Source organism: Barbus barbus, assembly GCF_936440315.1.
Source record: "Barbus barbus genome assembly, chromosome: 37".
In the NCBI taxonomy this organism is placed as follows: Eukaryota; Metazoa; Chordata; class Actinopteri; order Cypriniformes; family Cyprinidae; genus Barbus; species Barbus barbus.
In genome coordinates this window covers 7,672,103-7,693,637 of record NC_136715.1, presented here as the reverse complement: position 1 = coordinate 7,693,637, position 21,535 = coordinate 7,672,103, and the positions used below count along the sequence as shown (strand labels likewise).

Genomic DNA, 21,535 nt, shown 5'->3' with positions numbered 1-21,535 from the left:
ATTACACTTCAAATACACTCAAATTATGTTAATGCATAACCATTCAACCAAGTCAATGGCACCAGGTTTAGTCGTCTGATTATGTGGACGCTAACTTCTCCACTAGCTGTGCGCGGTTGCAGAAGCAGACGTGAGAACCAGGTCTGCCGGTCAACTCTGTAATCGAATTCGCTGGCCACTTCTGGAGAGGGAACGCCTCTGCTTTCTGCAGATCTTCTGGAGCTTCCTCTACTGGGATCCACTGTGTTTTTGTTTCTTCAAAGTCCCACTTAATACATGGAGAAAAAAATATATTTGTCTTGTACTAGAACTTTAAGAATAAATTTAAGAATAACAAAACACACAAACGCTCAAGAGAGAAAAAAAAAAAAAAAAAAAAAAAATTATATATATATATATATATATAACACATATAGTTCCCTCCATAAGTATTGGAACAGTAAAGACAAAATTGCTCTGTTGGCTGTGGAGTCAAGACATTTGCAAATATGATTAAAAGATTAATGAGACAAAACTACAGAATGTCACATTTTATTATTAGCCGTTTCAACACATACATGTTTTACCAAATAAAAAGAACAGAAACAGAACATCTGTAATTCTGTGTCAAAGTCTCCTGAGGACAGTAGATTGTCAGAGCATCAGCCCAGCTTTCTGGAAGTTGTTGGTGATTTTACAGACACGTCTTTATGGTTGATTTTCACAGCTTTTATGATTTATCTGTCATCAACTACTGTTGTTTTCTCAGCCGATGAGGTCGTTGTCGGTTGCTGGTGGCGCTGGTGGTTTCCAAACTCTTGATTTCTCCATGCCCTTTGTTTTTGCTAGAGTTCTAACTGACTTCCTCTTTTCTTTTAGCATCCAAATTGCTTGCTTTTCTCTCAAAGTCAGCTCCCTCGTCTTCATCCTGGTTTGTGTGTGTCATCATCGAATGCAAGATTCAGAATGCAGAAGTAATGGATATAACTGATACGACACATTCCCTGCTTTTAATATCTGAAGAATTAATGCAACAGGACACAGCTGATCACTTAGAAAGACCTGTGAGGAAACTGCTCCAATACTTATGCTCACATCAGATAGAGGGATGAAACTCTAAAAGTGCTGAACTTCTTAGCTGGTAAAACATCTATGTGTTGAATCACAATAATAAAATGTGACATTCTGTAGTTGTGTCTCATATTCATCCTTTACTCATATTCGTAAATGTCTTGACTCTACAGCCAACAGAGCAATTTTGTCCTTACAGTTCCAATACTTTTGGAGGGCACTGTATATACATAATTTAATAAGTAAAAATGGCTTTAATAATAATAATAATAATAATAATATAAAAAGTTAATAAAACAAATGAACAAAAAGTGCATTTAATACAAATTTAATTTAATAAATGCACTTAATGAATCATTCATATAATAAAATGCTTTATAAACAATTTAAAAATAATTCATTTAATAAACATTTAATGAATTAAACAAAAATAATGCATTTAATAAAAAGTTCACTTAATAAACTTAATTGCATTTGATGAATCATTTTTTTAAATTAAATTCATTTACTATGTAATTGAATAAATAATTCTGCAATTTTTGTGAATGATGTCTTTAATATATAAAAATTAATGAATAAAATGTATTTAATAATGTATAATGATAAAATGTCAAGCAAACAAAAAGGAACAAAAAATTAATTTAATAAAATAAAATCCATTTAACAAATTCATTTAATAAATGTCCTTTTTGTAAACAATTTAATAAATAATTTAATAAATGTTTAATGAATAAATAATTTAATGAACAATAAATAAATAAAATGCATTAAGTTCATTTAATAAATACATTTAGTGAATAGCATTCAATACATAAATGAAATGGATTTAGTATGCAATTTAACCAATAACTCAAATTTAGTGAATGATTACTTTAATTAAAATAAATAAAAACATACACCTGAATAAAATGCATTTAATAATTCATAATGATCTACTTTTGGGTTACGCAGAACAAAGAATCTTATGTGGCTTTGGAACGAGATGAGGTTATGTATGTTTTGGAGGGAATAATGTTTTATTCTGGGCTAAACTACTCATTTAAGGCTCAAATATCTGCAGAGGAATGTTTAGTTACTCATAAGCACAGACAACCCCTCCTCAAAAAACAGAAAACCCCTCGGCCTGTCCACTGTTTTCCACGCGTCAAGCGGGTGACAGACTCACTCTTAAAATAGCAGCGCGAGGGCCAAATCTCCTGTAGACTGAACAAGCATTTTGTACCACTTCCGATGCAGAAAGGTCCTGCCCTGTTCCTTTATTATAGATCTTTAACAGCAAAACAATCAAGCAACAACATAAACTTCTGGAACACCAAGCCCAGCTTTCTCTTTCACAACTGCTTACAGTAACTGACACAATGGAATGGAATTGCAGGACTCTCCCATTTTGATTGCCATAGTTGTACCCAAAAATGCCCATGAGCAATTTTTTTCTGATTTAGATACTTTTTTAGATCTGTTATCTGAGCTAGTTATGAGTCCTTATATAACAAATTATATTACTTACATTACAATTCTGCCTGTAACTGATGCTAATGGCTCAGAAATTGGACAATTTCCCTACAGTAACAGCTATCAGAAATCACACATTCATCACTGGAAGATTGCTCAGATGTTTGAACTCACACACAGTGTTTAAGGCGGTTCACATGCTTAGCTTTTTCCAATTTAGTGAATAAAACAAAGTTCAATTGTTTTCGTCCGGGGCGATTTGCCTTTGTTTTAGATTAAATGACATCCTCAATCACTTGGCAAGGACTAGACTGCAACATAACATTTTCAGCAAAATGACATGTACAATTTATATTGAGATACTGAGTGTTACTGTTGTGTGATACTGTGTGATTAGATTAGATTACCAAGTGATTAGATTAGATTACCAATTTGTTTTCAGATAAGTGTCCAAGCAGTATGTTGAATAGATACTGTAGATCAGGGGTGCCTAACCCTGTTCCTGGCGATCGACTGTCCTGCGAAGTTCAGCCCCAGCTCTAATTAAACACACCAAAAGCAACTAATTAAGATCTTCAGCATCACGTGAAAATTAAAGGCAGGTGTGTTTGATTAGAGTTGGAGCTAAACTCTGCAGGACAGTCGATCGCCAGGAACAGGGTTGGGCACCCCTGCTGTAGATAAATCCTTTTGAGAAACTATCAGGAAACTCAAATATTTATTTTACATATGATTTGCTTTAGTCTTTAAAACTCTGCTACCATCTACCCTCTTAAAGCAGTACTGCAACCTCCGGTTATTACATTTTATTATTATTAGTTTAATGTTAGCGTTTCCATGTATAATTTGAGGTTTGTTATTTATATACACATACATATATACACATATATACACATATATATATACACTCACCTAAAGGATTATTAGGAACACCATACTAATACTGTGTTTGACCCCCTTTCGCCTTCAGAACTGCCTTAATTCTACGTGGCATTGATTCAACAAGGTGCTGAAAGCATTCTTTAGAAATGTTGGCCCATATTGATAGGATAGCATCTTGCAGTTGATGGAGATTTGTGGGATGCACATCCAGGGCACGAAGCTCCCGTTCCACCACATCCCAAAGATGCTCTATTGGGTTGAGATCTGGTGACTGTGGGGGCCATTTTAGTACAGTGAACTCATTGTCATGTTCAAGAAACCAATTTGAAATGATTCGAGCTTTGTGACATGGTGCATTATCCTGCTGGAAGTAGCCATCAGAGGATGGGTACATGGTGGTCATAAAGGGATGGACATGGTCAGAAACAATGCTCAGGTAGGCCGTGGCATTTAAACGATGCCCAATTGGCACTAAGGGGCCTAAAGTGTACCAAGAAAACATCCCCCACACCATTACACCACCACCACCAGCCTGCACAGTGGTAACAAGGCATGATGGATCCATGTTCTCATTCTGTTTACGCCAAATTCTGACTCTATCATCTGAATGTCTCAACAGAAATCGAGACTCATCAGACCAGGCAACATTTTTCCAGTCTTCAACCATCCAATTTTGGTGAGCTCGTGCAAATTGTAGCAGTTTTTCCTATTTGTAGTGGAGATGAGTGGTACCCGGTGGGGTCTTCTGCTGTTGTAGCCCATCCGCCTCAAGGTTGTGCGTGTTGTGGCTTCACAAATGCTTTGCTGCATACCTCGGTTGTAATGAGTGGTTATTTCAGTCAAAGTTGCTCTTCTATCAGCTTGAATCAGTCGGCCCATTCTCCTCTGACCTCTAGCATCAACAAGGCATTTTCGCCCACAGGACTGCCGCATACTGGATGTTTTTCCCTTTTCACACCATTCTTTGTAAACCCTAGAAATGGTTGTGCGTGAAAATCCCAGTAACTGAGCAGATTGTGAAATACTCAGACCGGCCCGTCTGGCACCAACAACCATGCCACGCTCAAAATTGCTTAAATCACCTTTCTTTCCCATTCTGACATTCAGTTTGGAGTTCAGGAGATTGTCTTGACCAGGACCACACCCCTAAATGCATTGAAGCAACTGCCATGTGATTGGTTGATTTATATAATGAATGAAAAATGAAAAAATTATACTATGATACATTTTAAAATTTAACTTTTAAACTAGAAATATTATATAATACTGAACAAATAAAAATAAATATTAATAAAAAAAGCTTTATACTTTGATTTTTTTTTCCATTTGATCAATTCTATTTATTTTTGTACTATTTTTTTATTTTACTTTTAACTTTCAGCTGTGTGAAATCAAACATGTAGGTCTCAGATTCTCAGAGAGTACAGATTGGGTCAATTCATTTCAAGTCGTGTCAAAGAGTCTCATTTATGGACCATATAATGTGCATCTCTGAAAAGAAAAGGAATGGCGTTCTAACCTCGAGTTCAGAGCCAATAGAGGACGAATCGGTCGAGGTACCAGAGGAACAAGGTTCATCAACCCGCACCACCCTGACGGTCCTCTTTAGCGGAAGACTCTCTGATGAGCCGTCCCGTGAGATGGTGACCTCCTTGAGACAAACCTAGAAGAGACATCGGTCATTTAAAACCGTGACTATGATAATTAATCAATTACCATACCTTATGGACTGTTCAACACACCATAAAACCACTTTACTAAAATTCAAAACAAGAGCAAACCTTCCTGACTGGCTGTATGTTGACATCCATGTAAAGGCCCATGTCAGTCCCTTTGGGAGAAATGCCTCTTGCTGAGAGGTGCTTCTTCCTGCAGCATTCAACATTGTTGTTGCACAGCTGACCCGTGACAGAAGAATCACCTAGTAAAGACTCAGTATCCGAGTCTAGAGACCGGACAGAAGGGCGTTTATGGTTGGATCTGTAACAGATGAGGACCACAATCTGAAAAATCAAAGTTAAAGAGTAGACTGAGAACACTGTTACATTAAATGCAGTCTTGTCAAAGGATACAGAAAGCTCCAGAACCGCACAGTTGATAGCAGAGAGTATCCATGGCATTGCTTTGACAACAGATCTTAGCTGTGTGTCATAGAGAAGAATGGCAGAGGCATAGAGAGTTCCAGCTACAGAAGACAGAACTCTAGAGGACACCTGCACTGCAGAATTCTGCTCTCCTCTATTCTGCAAAAGACAGAAAAGACACAATTGGACAGTTTATACAAAGCGCATATACAGTTAGTTATACAGTAGTTTATGGTTGTTCTTTCATTTAATGTTCTGTTAACATTGAATTCATTACGAAATTCTTGCACAACTATTTTATTAAAGGAATAATTCGCCCAAAAATGAAAACGCACTAACCCTTAGGCAATCCAGATGTAGATGAGTTTATTTTATCATCATAACAGATTGGGAAATGTAGCATTACATCACTTGCTCACCAACAGATCCTCTGCAGTGAATGGGTGCCGTCAGAATGAGAGTCCAAACAGCTGATAAAAACATCACAATAATCCACACTGCTCCAGTTCCTCACCAAGCTGTGTGTCTAAAGTTAAAAACGTCTTGGGACACGCAGGATTTCTCCTCACAAGCTGTTAATTGATGGACTGGATTTGTGTGGATTATTGAGATGTTTTTATCAGCTGTTTGGACTCTGAAGATCCATTTGGTGATATAATGCCACTGATATCCTATTGATAATCTATTTGATATAACGCTAAATCCAAATTTGTTCTGATGAAGAATCAAACATCTTGGGTGCTTGGAGGACATTTTCATCAAATTGAGGTTAACGAACGCCAAACAAAAACACAGACATGATAATGTGTTTGAATGAAGAGCTCAAAATAATGACTTAGATAGCAAAAGTGCTCACAAATGCTACTCACAGCTTTCAGGATAAAGGGAAACTTTGCAGTCCAGCTGATTGCGAAGGACAGAAGCCCCAACAAGTAACCAAGGTTCTCGGTTTGGTCCTGTTCCCAAAAGACATGCAAAACACTGATAGGTCGGTTTTAAGCAAGCGTGACTTTGCATATGGTATAAGTTTACATACAGTATTAGATATGGTGCATATTTTTCTCTTTTGAGAATGACTTTGCTTACATTGAGGAACATGCCAAGTGGTCTCCTCATGGTTGGAGATACCATTATCGGACTTGAATGGACTGGTAAATCCAGGTAAACGTAGCCGCCCATTACAAACAGCAGAGACACAACTAGAAAATTCTGCCGCCTCCTCCTGGACACCATTCTCATTTTCTTTCCTTGAGAACATGATTGAGAAGTCATTTATTGTTATAGATAATTGAAAACACAATTATACTAATTAGTGAGATATATATATATATATATATATATATATATATATATATATATATATAACCCTTACCCATTTTAGACTTATACCATAAATAAATGGAGAAAGATAGTGACAGGAAATGGATTACATCCAAAGTTGCCATATACGAAGCCATAGAAATCTGCAACAGATGGACAGAACATGTGACTTTCATTTAAATGAGCTGTTCATAATGTTTATAAGGCTGTGTTCGAAATGTCATACTTGCTTACTGCCCAGTACCAAAGACTATAGAATACCTTAAAGGGACACGGTGCATACTCCTTACTACTTTTTTAAAGAATAGCGAGTCATTTTCTTGTAGTATGATACATTTGGTGGATTATAATGGAACAGTTTATATAGTTCAGGTTAACTATATATATATATATATATATATATATATATATATATATATATATATATAAAATACTATTAATATATTTGTTCCACTTCATTGCAGACTGTAAATTAAAGGATACATTTTAACAGTTCTTTTTGTAATAAAAACCAAATCATTTGAGATTTGACTGCTTTTGTTGTTTTGGTAAGTGCATTAAAGCTGATATATAATTTTAAATATTTCCAGCCTCACTGAAACTCTGTAATGTAGAGTTTATAGATATATTAGAACTTGTGAAATTAGGCCATATTAAGAGGTTACCTCTCTATTATAGCATATTGGTGTAATGTGAACAGCTGCTGGTATCTTAAATACAATTGATAACTTTGAACTGAATTCTCACCTGAAAATCAAACTGTTTGGAAAGCAAAGCGCCCACCGCGCTGCACAAGTTCCCCACGAAACAATACAGAGCGCAGACTGCTTCATCACCCAAACTCGTGCTTCGAGTTGTGCATCTGTGATAAAGAAGACTGAAAGAGAGCGACAAATGATGAGTTTATCAATTTACACACCTCAGCTAACTTTACATTTAATCACACGACACGCACAGCGAACAGGAAACCAGTAATATCAAAGCAGACAAGACGTAAAGAGCAGCCGAGACGCAAATGTGTTCTTCATATGTCGAAAAACAACCTTTAACAAACTCTGGGCTCCATCGCTGGACTATGTCTAAGACTGTAATTTGACCCATATGTTTCACTTATGTTGTCACCCACTGAGGAAGAAGTAACTGAGAAAATGTTTGTGTTTCTGACTTCTATCATTAGCTGCCAGCTGCATTGATGGTAGTGAACCACCTGTCAATCACCTGCATCTTTTAGGTAACGCCCACATGCTCATACATATTAATCACGCTGTGACGTCCATCCCGCTGATTGGCTGTAAGGCTGCGGTTAGAAAGTGGACCCTGGCCATTCCGGTGAAGTGACTCACAGATCCCTAGTAACATTAATACTTATAAGTTCAGAAATTTCTTTGTAGTGTTACTTTGTTTTAATCATATATGTGTGTGTGTGCATAATGCATATAATTAAACCTTTTATCACTGAGAAACTGCATGAAATATATATATATATATATGATTAAAAGTTGTAAGAACCTTGCAAGATTTAATGACAAATCTCCCATCAAAATATACACGTTCCCTTACAGATTAACATAATTTTTTCCCTTAACCCTTGTGCATCAATAAAGAAAAATTACACTTAGGTCCATAGTGGACAAAAATGTCCATGTCAAAAAAACAATCATAAAGATTGGAAGCTTGGGAGCAGAGACTTGTGGTCTCATTTTAAAGAAGACCCATGGCAGATTATTGTTGGAAGTAAAAAAAGTTTAAAAAGTGAAACCAAAAAAAAGTTGTACAGGTTTAAGTTTATGAAAATGATTTATGAACAATTGTATATATTATTTTATGGATATTTTATATAAGAAACAAGTTGAACTCTAAACCTGCTAGAAAATCAAAGCCATAAATCTAAACGAGTTGTTCCAAATTTGAGGTTGATATCTCAAAAAATGAGCTTTCAGTAAAATTTTGTTTGGGCTCAGTACCAAATTTTCCCCATTAGATGCCAGCAAAACTCTGCTGGTGCACACAGTGCTTGGATTTGTGATTTGCAGTAGAGTTTCTCTCTCTCAATTTTTACAAGAACACACACATACACATTTTTTTTTCATGACACACATACAAACCACACTCTGACATCTATACCAACACACCTACACAATTATAGCTGCATTATTTATCCAATTGGCTTTATAATACGCAGAAGCAGAAAACAGGAATAAAGCGAGTATTTGCTTTATAGACCCTTTATAGACCAAACCTGAAAAAATGGCACCATTTGGTAAAAAAAAGTAAAACAAATAATTTTGAAGCCTTGCCAACAGAATGAAAGCCTATTAACTAAAAAAGCATAATTTTACAGTTAAACAGCATTGCGATTAAAAATAGCTGTTTTAATGGGGACATTTTTGTCCAAAAGGTCCTGAGTGTAACAATTTTGTGTACCTAGTGTAAAATAGATTTATTAAAGGAAATGAGGGTGGAATATTAAAATCACAAAAATGTATGCAGTTAGCATTAACACAGGCAAAATTATAAAAAAAAAAAACTAAAATGGTTTTGGCTATTACTACCATACTATCTCATATTTAAATAGCATTCATTTGGAGAAAATGTAAAAAACGCAGTACTAATAAGTTTGAGAGAATTGCTCTGAGAAACTGTCAATATATTATCACATCCACATATTCTACTAAATGGAATCCACAATTTTAGTCAAGAACACAATTACTTAAGGACATCATAAGGAGATCTTCATTTATTAGCATTTGTATGTGTCCATTACTCTTTATTCCTTCAATACACTGATAAAATAGATTGATCATTTATTATTTTAAGTGATGATATTTCTTACAAAGGGGAATGTCCAGCAGCACTTATCAATCCCATCCAGGTGGAAGCCATGGTGAAATTAAAGTCTTTGCATTAAAGAGTATATCCAATAAACATCTTAGTATAAGGATTATGCATCCAGATGTTTGTTGAGTCTTCTCACTTTCTCTTTCTTGTTCTGGTTACCGTGTTTTTTCCAGGGTTTCCCAGTCTGTTGTTCTGCGTTTGCATTTCCAGGCCCAACAGGACCACTTCCAGGCTTATAACCCATCACCATCTGCACACCCTTGGTCAGCGCTTGCACATTTTCCTATGAAAAATGACAGATTATGAGTGCTGCGAGGGATTCAACTTCAAAACTGAAATCAATATTTCATTTTCAGTAGCCATGTAATGTACAGACAGGCGCTGTCACAAATAAACCCATTCAAGAGTTGAATCTCACTTGATGAAAGAAATGTTTATCCACTGTGTTCTCTATGCATCTGACTTTTGAGGGTTTGTCGGCATCGCTAGTAATCTGTTCAACTCCTCCACTCCGCCTGGCAAACCTGGCATGCTGAGGCTGGAAGTCTTTAGGGTTGATGTGGGGTGGAGGGTGGCAGTAAAGGAGTTTACCCTGCAGAAAATCAGGTAGGAAGAGGTTAACATCTCCCATTCTCCATGTTCATAATTACAATTCAGAGCTGGTAGTGACAAACGAAAGGCACTTACACCGACATAGTCTTTCAAAACGTAGCGGGCTGATCTTGATTGGTCTGGCTGGCCGTGTGCTGTCATGAAGCCTCTCATATCTGCATAAAGGGAATAAAATTATGATTGGTCAGTTGCAGCAGAGTTGGTTGAGTGTGCTGTGAAATGCCTTAATGTCTACATTGTGCAAATGGAACTGACATCCATATGCCATGAGCAGCTCCTCATGGGTGGGGGGTCGATCGGGGTCCTCGTCCTCTCTTGGTCTGATGATGTTGATTCCATAGGTCCCCTCCAGCACAGTTCGAGGGATAGTCTGACATACGTATTTAGGTTAAGGGTAATAATATTTCACAATATTTGTGTTTTTAATGTATTTTTAATCAAATAAATGCAGTCTTGGAGAGCATAAGAGACTCCAAAAAAATCCACCCTCAAACTATAGTGTGTTAAAAGATAAAGCAAAAAATGCAGTTATCATGATCGTTGATGTTTAAAAAGGTTATCAAAGAGATGGCTGGAACGTGATCTCTCATCTGATCGATGGGTAGGATCCCACTGCAAATCATCTCAGCTTTGGTGGACATAAAAGAAGGCATGACCAGACCCGGACAATCACACAGGCAGAGACCAGGATCAACAAACAGAGTCTGAAACATGGACACACCAACAGTCAATAAAAGCCCAATAATAAACAGACACGTTCATAGATTTCCAAATTGCTAAATCCTTGACTCTGATAGCTTCATAGCTATTGGTATACAGCTAGGTAAATGTAATTTGTCCCCATTGTTCATTAATTAGAAAACACCCACCTGAAAATGCTTTGTGTGTCCAGGTGTAGCCGAAACTGAGACTTTCTTATTCCTCAGGATGGTGTTGATGGTAGAGCTTTTTCCAACATTAGGATATCCCACCTTTAAGAGAGTTTAGAGTTGAAATATGAATATGAATTCTTAAGTAACAATGCTTGATATAATGTATAAATGTAATTTAAACTCGCCAGTCCAACTGTGATTTGTCCATCTTTGTATGTCGGCCCAGAATGCACAGACTTAAACATTTCCAGCAGCTCATTTTTGCGTAACAAACGGCTGGAGTTGTAGAAAGATGAAACCGTTGTGGATTCTGGTCTCTCCTCAACATGATCTTCGTCACCTGATTCCTCAGAGCATGTCTGCCACTCTGTCTCATCGAAACAGACTCTTCCTTCTTCACTTTCCACTTCTTCATCCTGCTCACTCTCATGTTTTTCTTTAGGTGAAGTGCTATTTTCCTCATGAAGATCTGTGACATTTTTGGAGGTTGCTTCCTGTTCCGTATCACTCTGATCCTCTTGGTCCATCCGCTCTTCTCCCTTAACCACCAAACATTGAGGAGAAAGAGTAATGAAAACAGGCACTCGATTACCTTAAAAAAAAAAAACAATGCTTATGAAAATAATGAATCAATAAAAAAATAAATAAATAAATAAAAAAGATTCATTTGCATCATTAAACAAAAATGTTCACTGAAATCTAGAAAAAAAAATGGCTTTGAAAGAATTCTCTTATACTCACCAAGGCTGCATGTATTTGATACATACATGTATCCATACAAGTACAAACAGTCATACTGTGAAATGTTACAACCCGAATTCCGGAAACGTTGGGACGTTTTTTTAAATTTGAATAAAATGACAATTAAAAGACTTTCAAATCACATGAGCCAATATTTTATTCACAATAAGTGTTTTACACGTTTATCCACTAAATGAGCTCATTTCAAATGTGATGCCTGATACGGGTCTCAAAAAAGTTGGCATGGGGGCAACAAAGGGTTGAAAAAGGCTCTCCAATCTGTGAAAGAGTGCGTAAAAAGATTGTGGAATACTTTAAAAACAATATTCCTCAACATCAAATTGCAAAGGCTTTGCAAATCTCATCATCTACAGTGCATAACATCAAAATATTCTGAGAAACTGGAGAAATCTCTGTGTGTAAGGGACAAGGCAGAAGACCTTTGTGGGATGCCCGTGGTCTTCGAGCCCTCAGACGACACTGCATCACTCATCGGCGTGATTCTGTCGTTGACATTACTAAATGGGCCCAGGAATACTTCCAGAAACTACTGTCGGTAAACATAATCCACCGTGCCATCTGCAGATGCTGACTAAAGCTCTATCATGCAAAAAGGAAGCCATATGTGAACATGGCCCAGATGCACCGTCGTGTCCTTTGGGCCAAGGCTCATTTAAAATGGATGGTTTCAAAGTGGAAAAGTGTTCTATGGTCAGACGAGTCATGGACACCGTGTCCTCCGGGCTAAAGAGGAGGGAGACCTTCCAGCCTGTTATCAGTGTTCAGTTCAAAAGCCAGCATCTCTGATGGTATGGGGGTGCATAAGTGCATACGGTATGGGCAGCTTGCATGTTTTGGAAGGCACTATGAATGCTGAAAGGTATATAAAGGTTTTAGAGCAACATATGCTCCCTTCCAGACGACGTCTATTTCAATCAAGACCTTGTGTATTTCAGCAGGACAATGCAAAACCACATACTGCAGCTATTACAACAGCATGGCTTCGTAGTAGAAGAGTCCGGGTGCTGAATTGGCCTGCCTGCAGTCCAGATCTTTCACCTATAGAGAATATTTGGTGCATCATTAAATGAAAAATATGTCAATGACGACCACGAACTCTTCAGCAGCCTGGAAACCTATATCAGGCAAGAATGGGACCAAATTCCACCAAAACTCCAGAAACTCATAACCTCGATAACATCTTCAAGCTGTTTTGAAAAGCAGAGGAGATGCTACACCATGGTAAACATGCCCCCATCCAAACTATTTTGAGTTTAAACATTTGTAATGTTATCTTTGTTCTATTGTAAATAAAATATTGGCTTATGTAATTTGAAATTCTTTTAGTTTTCGTTTTATTCAAATTAAAAAAAAAAACCGGCCTAACATTTCTGGAATTCAGGTTGTATTACAAATAATTGTTTTCTAGTTTAATATATATTTAAGTGTAATTTATTCCTGTGATGCAAAGCCTACTTTTCTCCAGTAACATGATCCTTCAGAAATCAATCTGTGCTGATTTGCTGCTCAAGAAACATTTTACTATTAGTATTATTATAATCAAAGTTGAAACAGTTGTGCTGCTTAATACTCTTGTGAAATATTTAGTCATTTTTTTTCAATTTTTTATTTTTTACTTGTTTTAATTTTTTCTCTTTACATTTTTAATTACCTGAAAATTGCAAAGCCCAAATTCAAACCTACTAACGACAACTAAAATGACCTTTAGTGCATCACTGCAGACCAGCTGCATATATTACCTTCTCCTCTGCCTCGAGTCGTTGTGCCTCAGCTAAAGCAGACCAGAACACTGCTCTGATCCCCTCTTTCTGAAAGTGTCGGGCCCAATCTCGCCGTTGTTCTCTAGTTAGCATGTCGGCTTTGTTCAGAAGAAGCATGTTCACTTTGTGAACTGAGACCTCTTTTACATATTTTTCCTGACAGAGACAGAAATTAAAGCGTGATTTAAAAAAAAAAAAAAATGAGTATAATTGTTTAGTCGGATGTCTCAGTTACTTACAAGATCTGGACAGCGGAAGAGAAGCGGGTTTCTGGCATCAACGATTTGAACCACAACATCACTGAGGATAAAGCAAAAAAATAAAAAATAAAAAAATAAATAAATAGTACTCTACGAAGCATCAAAGTGTGATTAGATAGTGAAGAGCACAAATGAAACCTCCATTGTATTAAAAAGGCAAGCAAAGCTCACCTCCTCTCAATAACTCTCCAGAGTTGCCTCCAGAAATCAAGATTCCTCTCAAAAGGGGTAAGAATCAACTTCTGCTCCTCTTCCAACCTATTATAGAAATTGCATTTGCTCACAAACGCTATCCTGTTAAGAGAATTAGATTTGCTAGAGTAAGGACTAAATTGATCAAACATTCACCGAGCCAGTTCTCTTCTCCAGATAAGGAAACTGTCCCTCTCGTTTTGCTGCAGAACCTCAGGGCTTGTGCTCTCGTCCCAAGGAGGCCTGCGGTGGAAAAAATGCAATGCTGAATAAAATTAGCTTTTGCATAATTGTGTATCTACAACAGATGAATGGAACTTTCATACAGGTTTATAGAATTCACATTTAATTGCAAAACAACATACCTTCGGGGAATTCGTAAGAGCTGTTTGTTGTCCTCATGGAGTTTCTTCAGTCGTGTGGACTCCTCGGCAGAAAGCAAGCCGGCCCTCGCTTCAGCTGGGACAAATTTTATGTTCAGCTTCTCTGCAAAAAAACAACAAAAACATTAATTATTCTGTTCCTAGCAGTGTTTTTTGTGTGTTTTTAAAATACTATTAATTTTTCATAAATATTTTTTATTTTGATGTTTCCCGTTTTTGTTAATTTTTTGTAATTTTATGAGCTTGTCATTTTTTTTATATATATTAGTATTTGTGTTAAATTTATTTTAGTGCAGTTTTAGCTTTTATTTATTTTCAGTAATTTTAATGCTTCACATTAACCTTATTTCAGTTAGCCGCCAAGGCAACATTTCTCATTTTTGTTTAGTTTAAGTTTTTCAAATAATTTAATTCTATTATTCATTGCATATGTTATTTCATTTCAGATCCACTGTAATTAATACATATATTTCCAATTGTTTTGGTTATCAATAATAACCTTGATTCCTAGAAATATTATCTAGAGATATATTCAACACCTACCTGCAACAAATTCAGTTCCAGCAAGTTCAGCGGTAGCCAGAAAGTCGTCCAGAGAGCTCTGCTCGGTGACAGACTGTAGGTTGAGTCGACCCCAATCATATCCATCATTCAGCTCACTGGTGTGAAGCTAAAAGACATAAAACTATTAGTATACATCAGATTTACATCCACCGAATCACGTTAACACTCCAACGGTTTCCCTCTTGCATAAAGAGAAATATTCCATTTCAAGATCATATATAGTCTGCATTTGTTTGTTTTTTTGGTTTACTGATATTGTGTGTTGACTGGAAAAACAATCATTTTAAATGATTTGTTGCTGAACTTGGTTCTATGTCACACGTTTCGTATGTTTGTTTGTTTTTTTTAGTATATGTGACAAAATATTAAGGTGTATTTTCTGATCTTATTTTATAAATGCGCCATATTACCTCTGCAATATTCTGGTACACGTGAAAGAAAAAGTAAACACTTTAGGATTAGACTCATAATTCCTCACCCATGTGTCATTTCTCCGGTATCCACGGCCTGCGTTCAGTCTCTCCTTAATTAAAGCTCTCCCCAACCCCGAACCCTCTCCGTGAGTCTTCTTCTTTCCCATCTTATATAGTTTATATTGTTAAATCGTAATATAAATGTGTCTGTTCGTGGACAGAACTTCACGCACGTGACATGTTTGTTATGGCAGAGGAAGGAAGTCACACGGAATGGTTTATGAGAGGAACCTCTTCTTCAGAGCCTTGATACGTTTAGATCCCAAATATAATTAATGTCCGTTCAGGTTCGTTAATTGTATTCCAGTCCTACAGTTTTACAGTGTTTACAGTTTAAAGGCTGATAGAACTGAGTGAGACAAAAAGCGAAAAGACCGCTAAAATGTTGGTTTGTCCCTGGTGTCTCACTAAAATATGTCCGAGGAAAAGCAAAGCACTTAAAAACGTTCCGGATGTAGAACCGCTTGTAGCCACTCATCAAACCCTGACAGACTGTTCCCTTGCACTGTGTCCCCAGCAGAAGGCACCGCATAACAAGTTTCAGATTCGCCCAAACCCTTCTTCTAGCTCCATGCCTCTCTAGCAGCCGAGGGACAATAATTATAACACATTTAGTAATATAAATATTTAATTATTAATTATACATTATTATTATTGTTAATATAATCATTATTATTTTATATAATCCTTATTATTAATAGTATTGATATATTTAAGACTTATAACCTATAATAATAATAATAATACATATATTATTGGTTGCATGCTTAAACATTCATTTAATTAATAATTATACAAGATTAGTATTAATAATTACAATATTATTAATATAGTTATTATTATTACTTGTATTATTATTAATAACATATTTAAGACTTGTACTATAACCTATAATTAACCTATAATAATACTAATAATAATACTACTACTACTAATAATAATAATAAATATATAATAATAATAATAATAATAATAAACTATTTAATTAATAATTGTACAATATTATTATTAATTACATAATTATTCATATAGTTATTATCAATTATATAAATATTAATATAGTATAATTATATAATAAGAAGAAGAATTATTATTATTATTAAGTGTAATAGTTAAATAATAAATAAATAGTACAATTGTTACATTTCATATCATGGTTGTACAGGGTTGCATTACTTTTTGTATTACAGGCTCTATTACATTTTAACGTTATATAAATTCAAAGAAGGCTATGTGCTTTTTTCACATTGAAATCAGTAAATATTATATTTGCTGTGAAAAAATTTTTATTGGCCCCAAACTTATCAGTTAAATCATGTTGACATGCGCATAAGTCTGTACATAAATGAAAACAAATAGGCCGATATGAAACACTTAAAACAAATAAATGAATATCCTTAATAAATAAATAAATGGAAAGATGAGCAACAGCTGAGTGCAGAATCCCAGAGAGTTTTAAGCCCAGTATTTGGTATCGTCCTCACTCTGTCGCCCCCTCCGTGAGGCTGAGTTGGTTCGTTCCGGTATATAAGTCTCTGTTTCACGCTTGTTCTGTACAGAGTGTTTTCTAGCGATGCTGCGGTCCTAGCGTCAGACGCGACACTCCTCCGGTCACAGGTCCATGAAGTGCTCTGCAACTTTGAAAATGACTTAAAGTAAGCCGATAGATGACAAGAACCTGTTTCGCGGTAGAATTTAGGCGTAATAGAATTACTAGAGTAGCCTTAGCAGCTTCACTTTCCTCAGCACGACCATTATGTTGCCTTGGAAGAAGAACAAGTTCGAGCTGATCGAGGAAGACAAGCAGCAGTCCAAGCAGAAGGGCTATGCCGTGAGCCTCAACTACTCCGCGCTCACCTCTTTCGCCAAATCCTGCCCAGAAAGCGCACTCAACAGAGTCGGGAGCATGTTCAAATCCAAGAGGAAAAAGGTGAAAATCACCAACGAGGACCCTACGTACACGGTCTTGTACCTGGGGAATGCCACCACCATCCAGTCCAAGGGGGATGGATGCACAGACGTGGCCGTCAGTAAGATCTGGGGCAAGAGCGAGATGGGCAAGAACGGCACCAAGATGAAGCTGACCATCAGCTCGCAGGGCATCCGCATGGTCCACGTCGACGAAAAGGCGAAGAGACCAGGACACCTGTATTTATTGCACAGGATCACCTACTGTGTCGCAGACCCGCGGCTGCCCAAGATCTTCGCCTGGATCTACCGGCACGAGATGAAGCACAAGGCGGTGATGCTGCGCTGCCACGCCGTGCTGGTGTCCAAGCCGGAGAAGGCGAAGGCCATGGCGCTGCTCCTCTACCAGACCTCCGCGACAGCGCTGGCCGAGTTTAAAAGACTCAAAAGAAGGGACGACGCCAGGCACCAGCAACAGCAGCTGATCGGGGAGCAAACGGTCCCCCTGGTGCCCCTGAGGAAGCTGCTAAACGGACAGTGTTACTACAAGCCCCCGGTGGAGCGCAGCAGGAGCGCACCCAAGCTGGGCTCCATCACGGAGGACCTGATCGGGGAGGAGGAGGAGGAGAAAGCCATGCACTTTGAGTGCGAGGATATTCTGGACAACGTTAGCGACTGCGTGGCCAACGGCAAGCAAGAACTGTGCCAGATTATCAATGACTTGGGCTCCATGAGTATAGGGAACGACGTGCAGACGCTAAAAGCCGATTTGAGGGTGACTCGCCTGCTGTCTGGGGAGAGCACAAGCAGCGAGTCTTCCATAGACAGCAACCATGAGACCGTTTTTCTTGCCAATGGCACTGTGGATGGGAAAGTGCAAGAAGTCGGCTGACCTTTCTTGAATCGATAAAGACACGATGGTAAAGAAGAAAGGCGTTTGAGTGCACAAATGTGCCATTTCATCCATTTGACTTGAAAAGCGCATCGTTAGGATTCACCGGATGTGTTTTAAAACCTAGCGAGCTGCCTACATCAAGTTAGGGCCAAAACTGCTGCTCTCTGTAAAAAAAAGAAAAACGTTTATCAAAATTTGATTGTCGCCTTAAGTAAAATCAAAATGGTGCCAAATTTACAACCTGCACTTTTGCAACTAATTACTTTTAAATGTAAAAAAATATTGTGATGATAACCTCAATGGATGGAAAGACAAATGTATTGCAAACTTTTGAGTTCAGCTGATTCAGAGTGCCCACAACATGCTGTCTAGGTAGGCAGCTCACTAGGTTTTGAGACCCAAGCCATGGAGATGTTTGTGGACTTAACAGACACTAGCACAATAATCCCTCATTAGGGGTCTGGATGGAAGCACCAGAGTTGCTCTGCGCAATAAGACGCTTACAGTCTCTGCTTAACCTCTCGATGGTGTAAGAGGTTTTAGGAATGATCTTGTTTACCTAATACGTTTTGCTCAAGGAAATGCTTTATTCTGTTTCTCATTTTCTTTCGAAACGTAACAGTCCTGAAATATATAGCTTTCTTTCTTTCTTTCTTTTGAAAGAAGTAATGTCTAAACTAGCTAAACAATGAGTTACAATACTTTCCTTTCAGGATGCTCCATTTGTATTTTTCCCCCTTTTTTATTTTTGCACTGTGGTGGAATTCAGACAAATATTATGTTATTATTTATGTGCATAATATTGTTTTGCTATATATGTTCTTGCAGACATAAATGTTTTATCTTTGCTGTGCAAAAGAGACTATTTTCCTAATGTACAGAGATGTATATATGAAATAATGTATAAACAAAATGCATTATTTTTTAAACAATGTGGTTTGTTTCTGTGAGCACCAATAAAATTGTAAAATGTACATCGATGTCGAACATTATCTGCAATGTTAGCTATAAAGTCAAGTAGAGTTGTTTTTGACTGATGGTCATTTTGACCCAGAGAGGATTTTCTTGTGCATTGGACTAAAACTTTCTGACTTTTCTCACACAGGGTATAACAATATTTTAATCATTTTTGTTCCCACCTTGTTACACTTGTGATTGTCAATCTTGTTGTCAACTTGTTTTCTTTCACTTAGCACAGGTTTCATTTCTTTTTGGAACTCCTAGGCCTCATTGATCAGATTATTTTGGCAGTGTTCACTCAAAAACTGAAGTACATAAACTCAGATTAATGAGGCCTACAATCAATCTGTTCCAAAACTAAATTTTAAACCGGTGCTAATTGAAATAAAACAAATTGACAAGAAGACTGAATATAGCATAATGTAACATTTAAGCCAGTAAATTTTGACTGGGAACGCCAAATTAGATTTTTCAGTCCAGCACAACGGTAACCTGAACTTCCAAACAGGCTTAAATTTGCTGTCTCATTTACCTGTCTTGCTCTCGAGTGTGCTTTCAGAAGCATACAGGCACCGTATTATGTTCCCTTTGGAATCTCACAATAGCTGGCACGTTTTCCATTGCCGCTCGAGGGGGAGCTGCACATTCCCTGCGGTGAGAGTGTTCATGGGAGTGTTAATAATACTGGCAGAGCTGTCACTTCCTACAGCACTAGGGGCCTAAACTAGCAGCTCTTTATTACTGTACATGCTCTGTGGCCTCCTTTCATATCTGTAATTGTAAACAAGTGAAACATTATGGCAGAGAAGAAAAGCACATCAGAATCTATAAATAAACAATTTCATATGCTAAACTCATTAATAGACCAATGAACTGTCACTGAATTTAATCAGGGTTGAGAAACAAACCTAGTTCCTTATTAGACATCATAATATGCTCAAAAAATTTCAGCAGTCAAAGCATCAAAGCAGTTCCAATCATCCTTTGCTCTCAGTTTCCCACCTCCATGGGATTCACCATCAAAAGCTTCCATATGCATATGTAACACTGCATAGTGCAGAACAATAAATGGGCATGCTAAAATAAACCTGTATGTAATATAATTGGCCCATGTAGCGAGGAAACCTGTACCCTGTTACCTATCAAATAAAATGCATTTCAGCTTCTATGCTGGTACTTCCTTTATGGAGCTTATTAATTGCATATAATTCTCAAAATGTACATTCAATTGCAGATGCATTAACAGATATACCAGCATACTTCATAAACAAAATGAGCTTTATTCAAAAATGAATAAGGATAATTTGATTCTTCCAGTAATCAAGAGTAGATCTTGCAGTTGTTTGAAATATATTAAGCAAGCTTTGTACGCAATGATTTGTGTTCGATGTGTGCAAAAATGATGCAACTTTTTAATGTAATCCTTCAATTTAACAAAACAATTCAGTGTAAAAAGTTTAATGTTTAAAGACAAAGTCCCCCATTTTTCATTAATGTAAAATCCATCTTGAAGTGAACTTTGTCTCTGGTGCTCTAATAGAAAAGTGCCTAATTGATTTAATGGCTCATGCGTGAAATTAAATGAAAGAAAGCGCATTATTGGAATGCATCACAGTGTTGATTAACTAAATGGCTAATGTTAAAATCTTGATATCTGCCTCCGCAAGGGAATTCTGCAGGATGGTGTTTAGTGCTTTTTTTTGTGTGGTGTTGCATCACTATAGTTTTTCTGCTGAGACAGGGTTTGGCATGGCCATTGAAAGCAATATGAACTTAAATAATGCATGCTGTTGTTTAAAGCCATGCAGTCGCACAGGTTAGTCTCCTGTTACACCTGTCTAAAAAAAAGAACAACTCACCCACAGTCTCCCTCTCCCTTGCTCTCTCTCACACACAAACACAAACACACAGGATTCCCTAATGTTTTGTGTCGCATTGGTGCATATGCACAAGCCTTAAATATGCAAAGTCATCACAGTAACCCATCCGTGGCAACTGTTTGTATTACAGAATCATATTGCTTTATTTCCATCCCATTTATTTATTTATTTTGCAAGCAAACTGTCATAATTTTGTTAAATTCAAAGTCAAATACATCAAAAGGTCCAATTTGTTTGGTAAAACAAAATAATTAAACATCTTAGAAATAATTACAACATGACAGGAACAACAACAACAACAAAACAGAAAACAAAACAAAAAAGTCATTTTTTCACTAGGTTTGTGTCTATGAAAAGGGTTTTAAAAATACAACAGACAAATACATCT

General features: G+C 37.0%; 3 protein-coding genes across 3 annotated transcripts; 1 reads left to right on the top strand and 2 right to left on the bottom strand.

The window, feature by feature from the left end:
* Nucleotides 1–79: 79 nt before the first annotated feature.
* On the bottom strand, nt 80–7,889 carry LOC306856610 (transmembrane protein 44-like; the record flags this gene model as incomplete). Its single annotated transcript, XM_079395970.1, has 9 exons — nt 80–268; nt 4,904–5,047; nt 5,166–5,387; nt 5,457–5,627; nt 6,338–6,424; nt 6,555–6,715; nt 6,841–6,931; nt 7,536–7,650; nt 7,744–7,889. The coding sequence occupies 9 exons, from the start codon at nt 7,887–7,889 to the stop codon at nt 80–82; spliced, it is 1,326 nt and encodes a 441-aa protein (XP_079252096.1).
* A 1,321-nt stretch (nt 7,890–9,210) lies between these two features.
* Nucleotides 9,211–15,913, bottom strand: LOC306856820 (large subunit GTPase 1 homolog). The gene is made up of 14 exons (XM_079396304.1): nt 15,510–15,913; nt 15,011–15,137; nt 14,450–14,570; nt 14,241–14,327; nt 14,064–14,150; nt 13,872–13,932; nt 13,612–13,788; nt 11,296–11,649; nt 11,108–11,209; nt 10,799–10,942; nt 10,494–10,617; nt 10,314–10,393; nt 10,045–10,218; nt 9,211–9,909 (listed from the first exon to the last, which is right to left on the bottom strand). Exons 1-14 carry the CDS (start codon nt 15,609–15,611, stop codon nt 9,730–9,732), a joined length of 1,920 nt encoding a protein of 639 aa, XP_079252430.1. The 5' UTR covers nt 15,612–15,913; the 3' UTR covers nt 9,211–9,729.
* Nucleotides 15,914–17,065: 1,152 nt separating this feature from the next.
* LOC306857293 (protein FAM43A-like) lies at nt 17,066–19,275 on the top strand. The gene has a single exon (XM_079397172.1). It carries the CDS (start codon nt 17,261–17,263, stop codon nt 18,302–18,304), a length of 1,044 nt encoding a protein of 347 aa, XP_079253298.1. The 5' UTR covers nt 17,066–17,260; the 3' UTR covers nt 18,305–19,275.
* Nucleotides 19,276–21,535: the final 2,260 nt, after the last annotated feature.

Coding starts and splice junctions, on each gene's coding strand:
- LOC306857293 (XM_079397172.1), top strand. CDS start 17,261: ATGTTGCCTTGGAAGAAGAACAAGTTCGAGCTGATCGAGGAAGACAAG.
- LOC306856820 (XM_079396304.1), bottom strand. CDS start 15,611: ATGGGAAAGAAGAAGACTCACGGAGAGGGTTCGGGGTTGGGGAGAGCT. Junction 11,210..11,295: donor GACAAATCACAGTTGGACTG/GCGAGTTTAAAT, acceptor ACTCTCTTAAAG/GTGGGATATCCTAATGTTGG. Junction 10,394..10,493: donor GCTGCTCATGGCATATGGAT/GTCAGTTCCATT, acceptor CCCTTTATGCAG/ATATGAGAGGCTTCATGACA.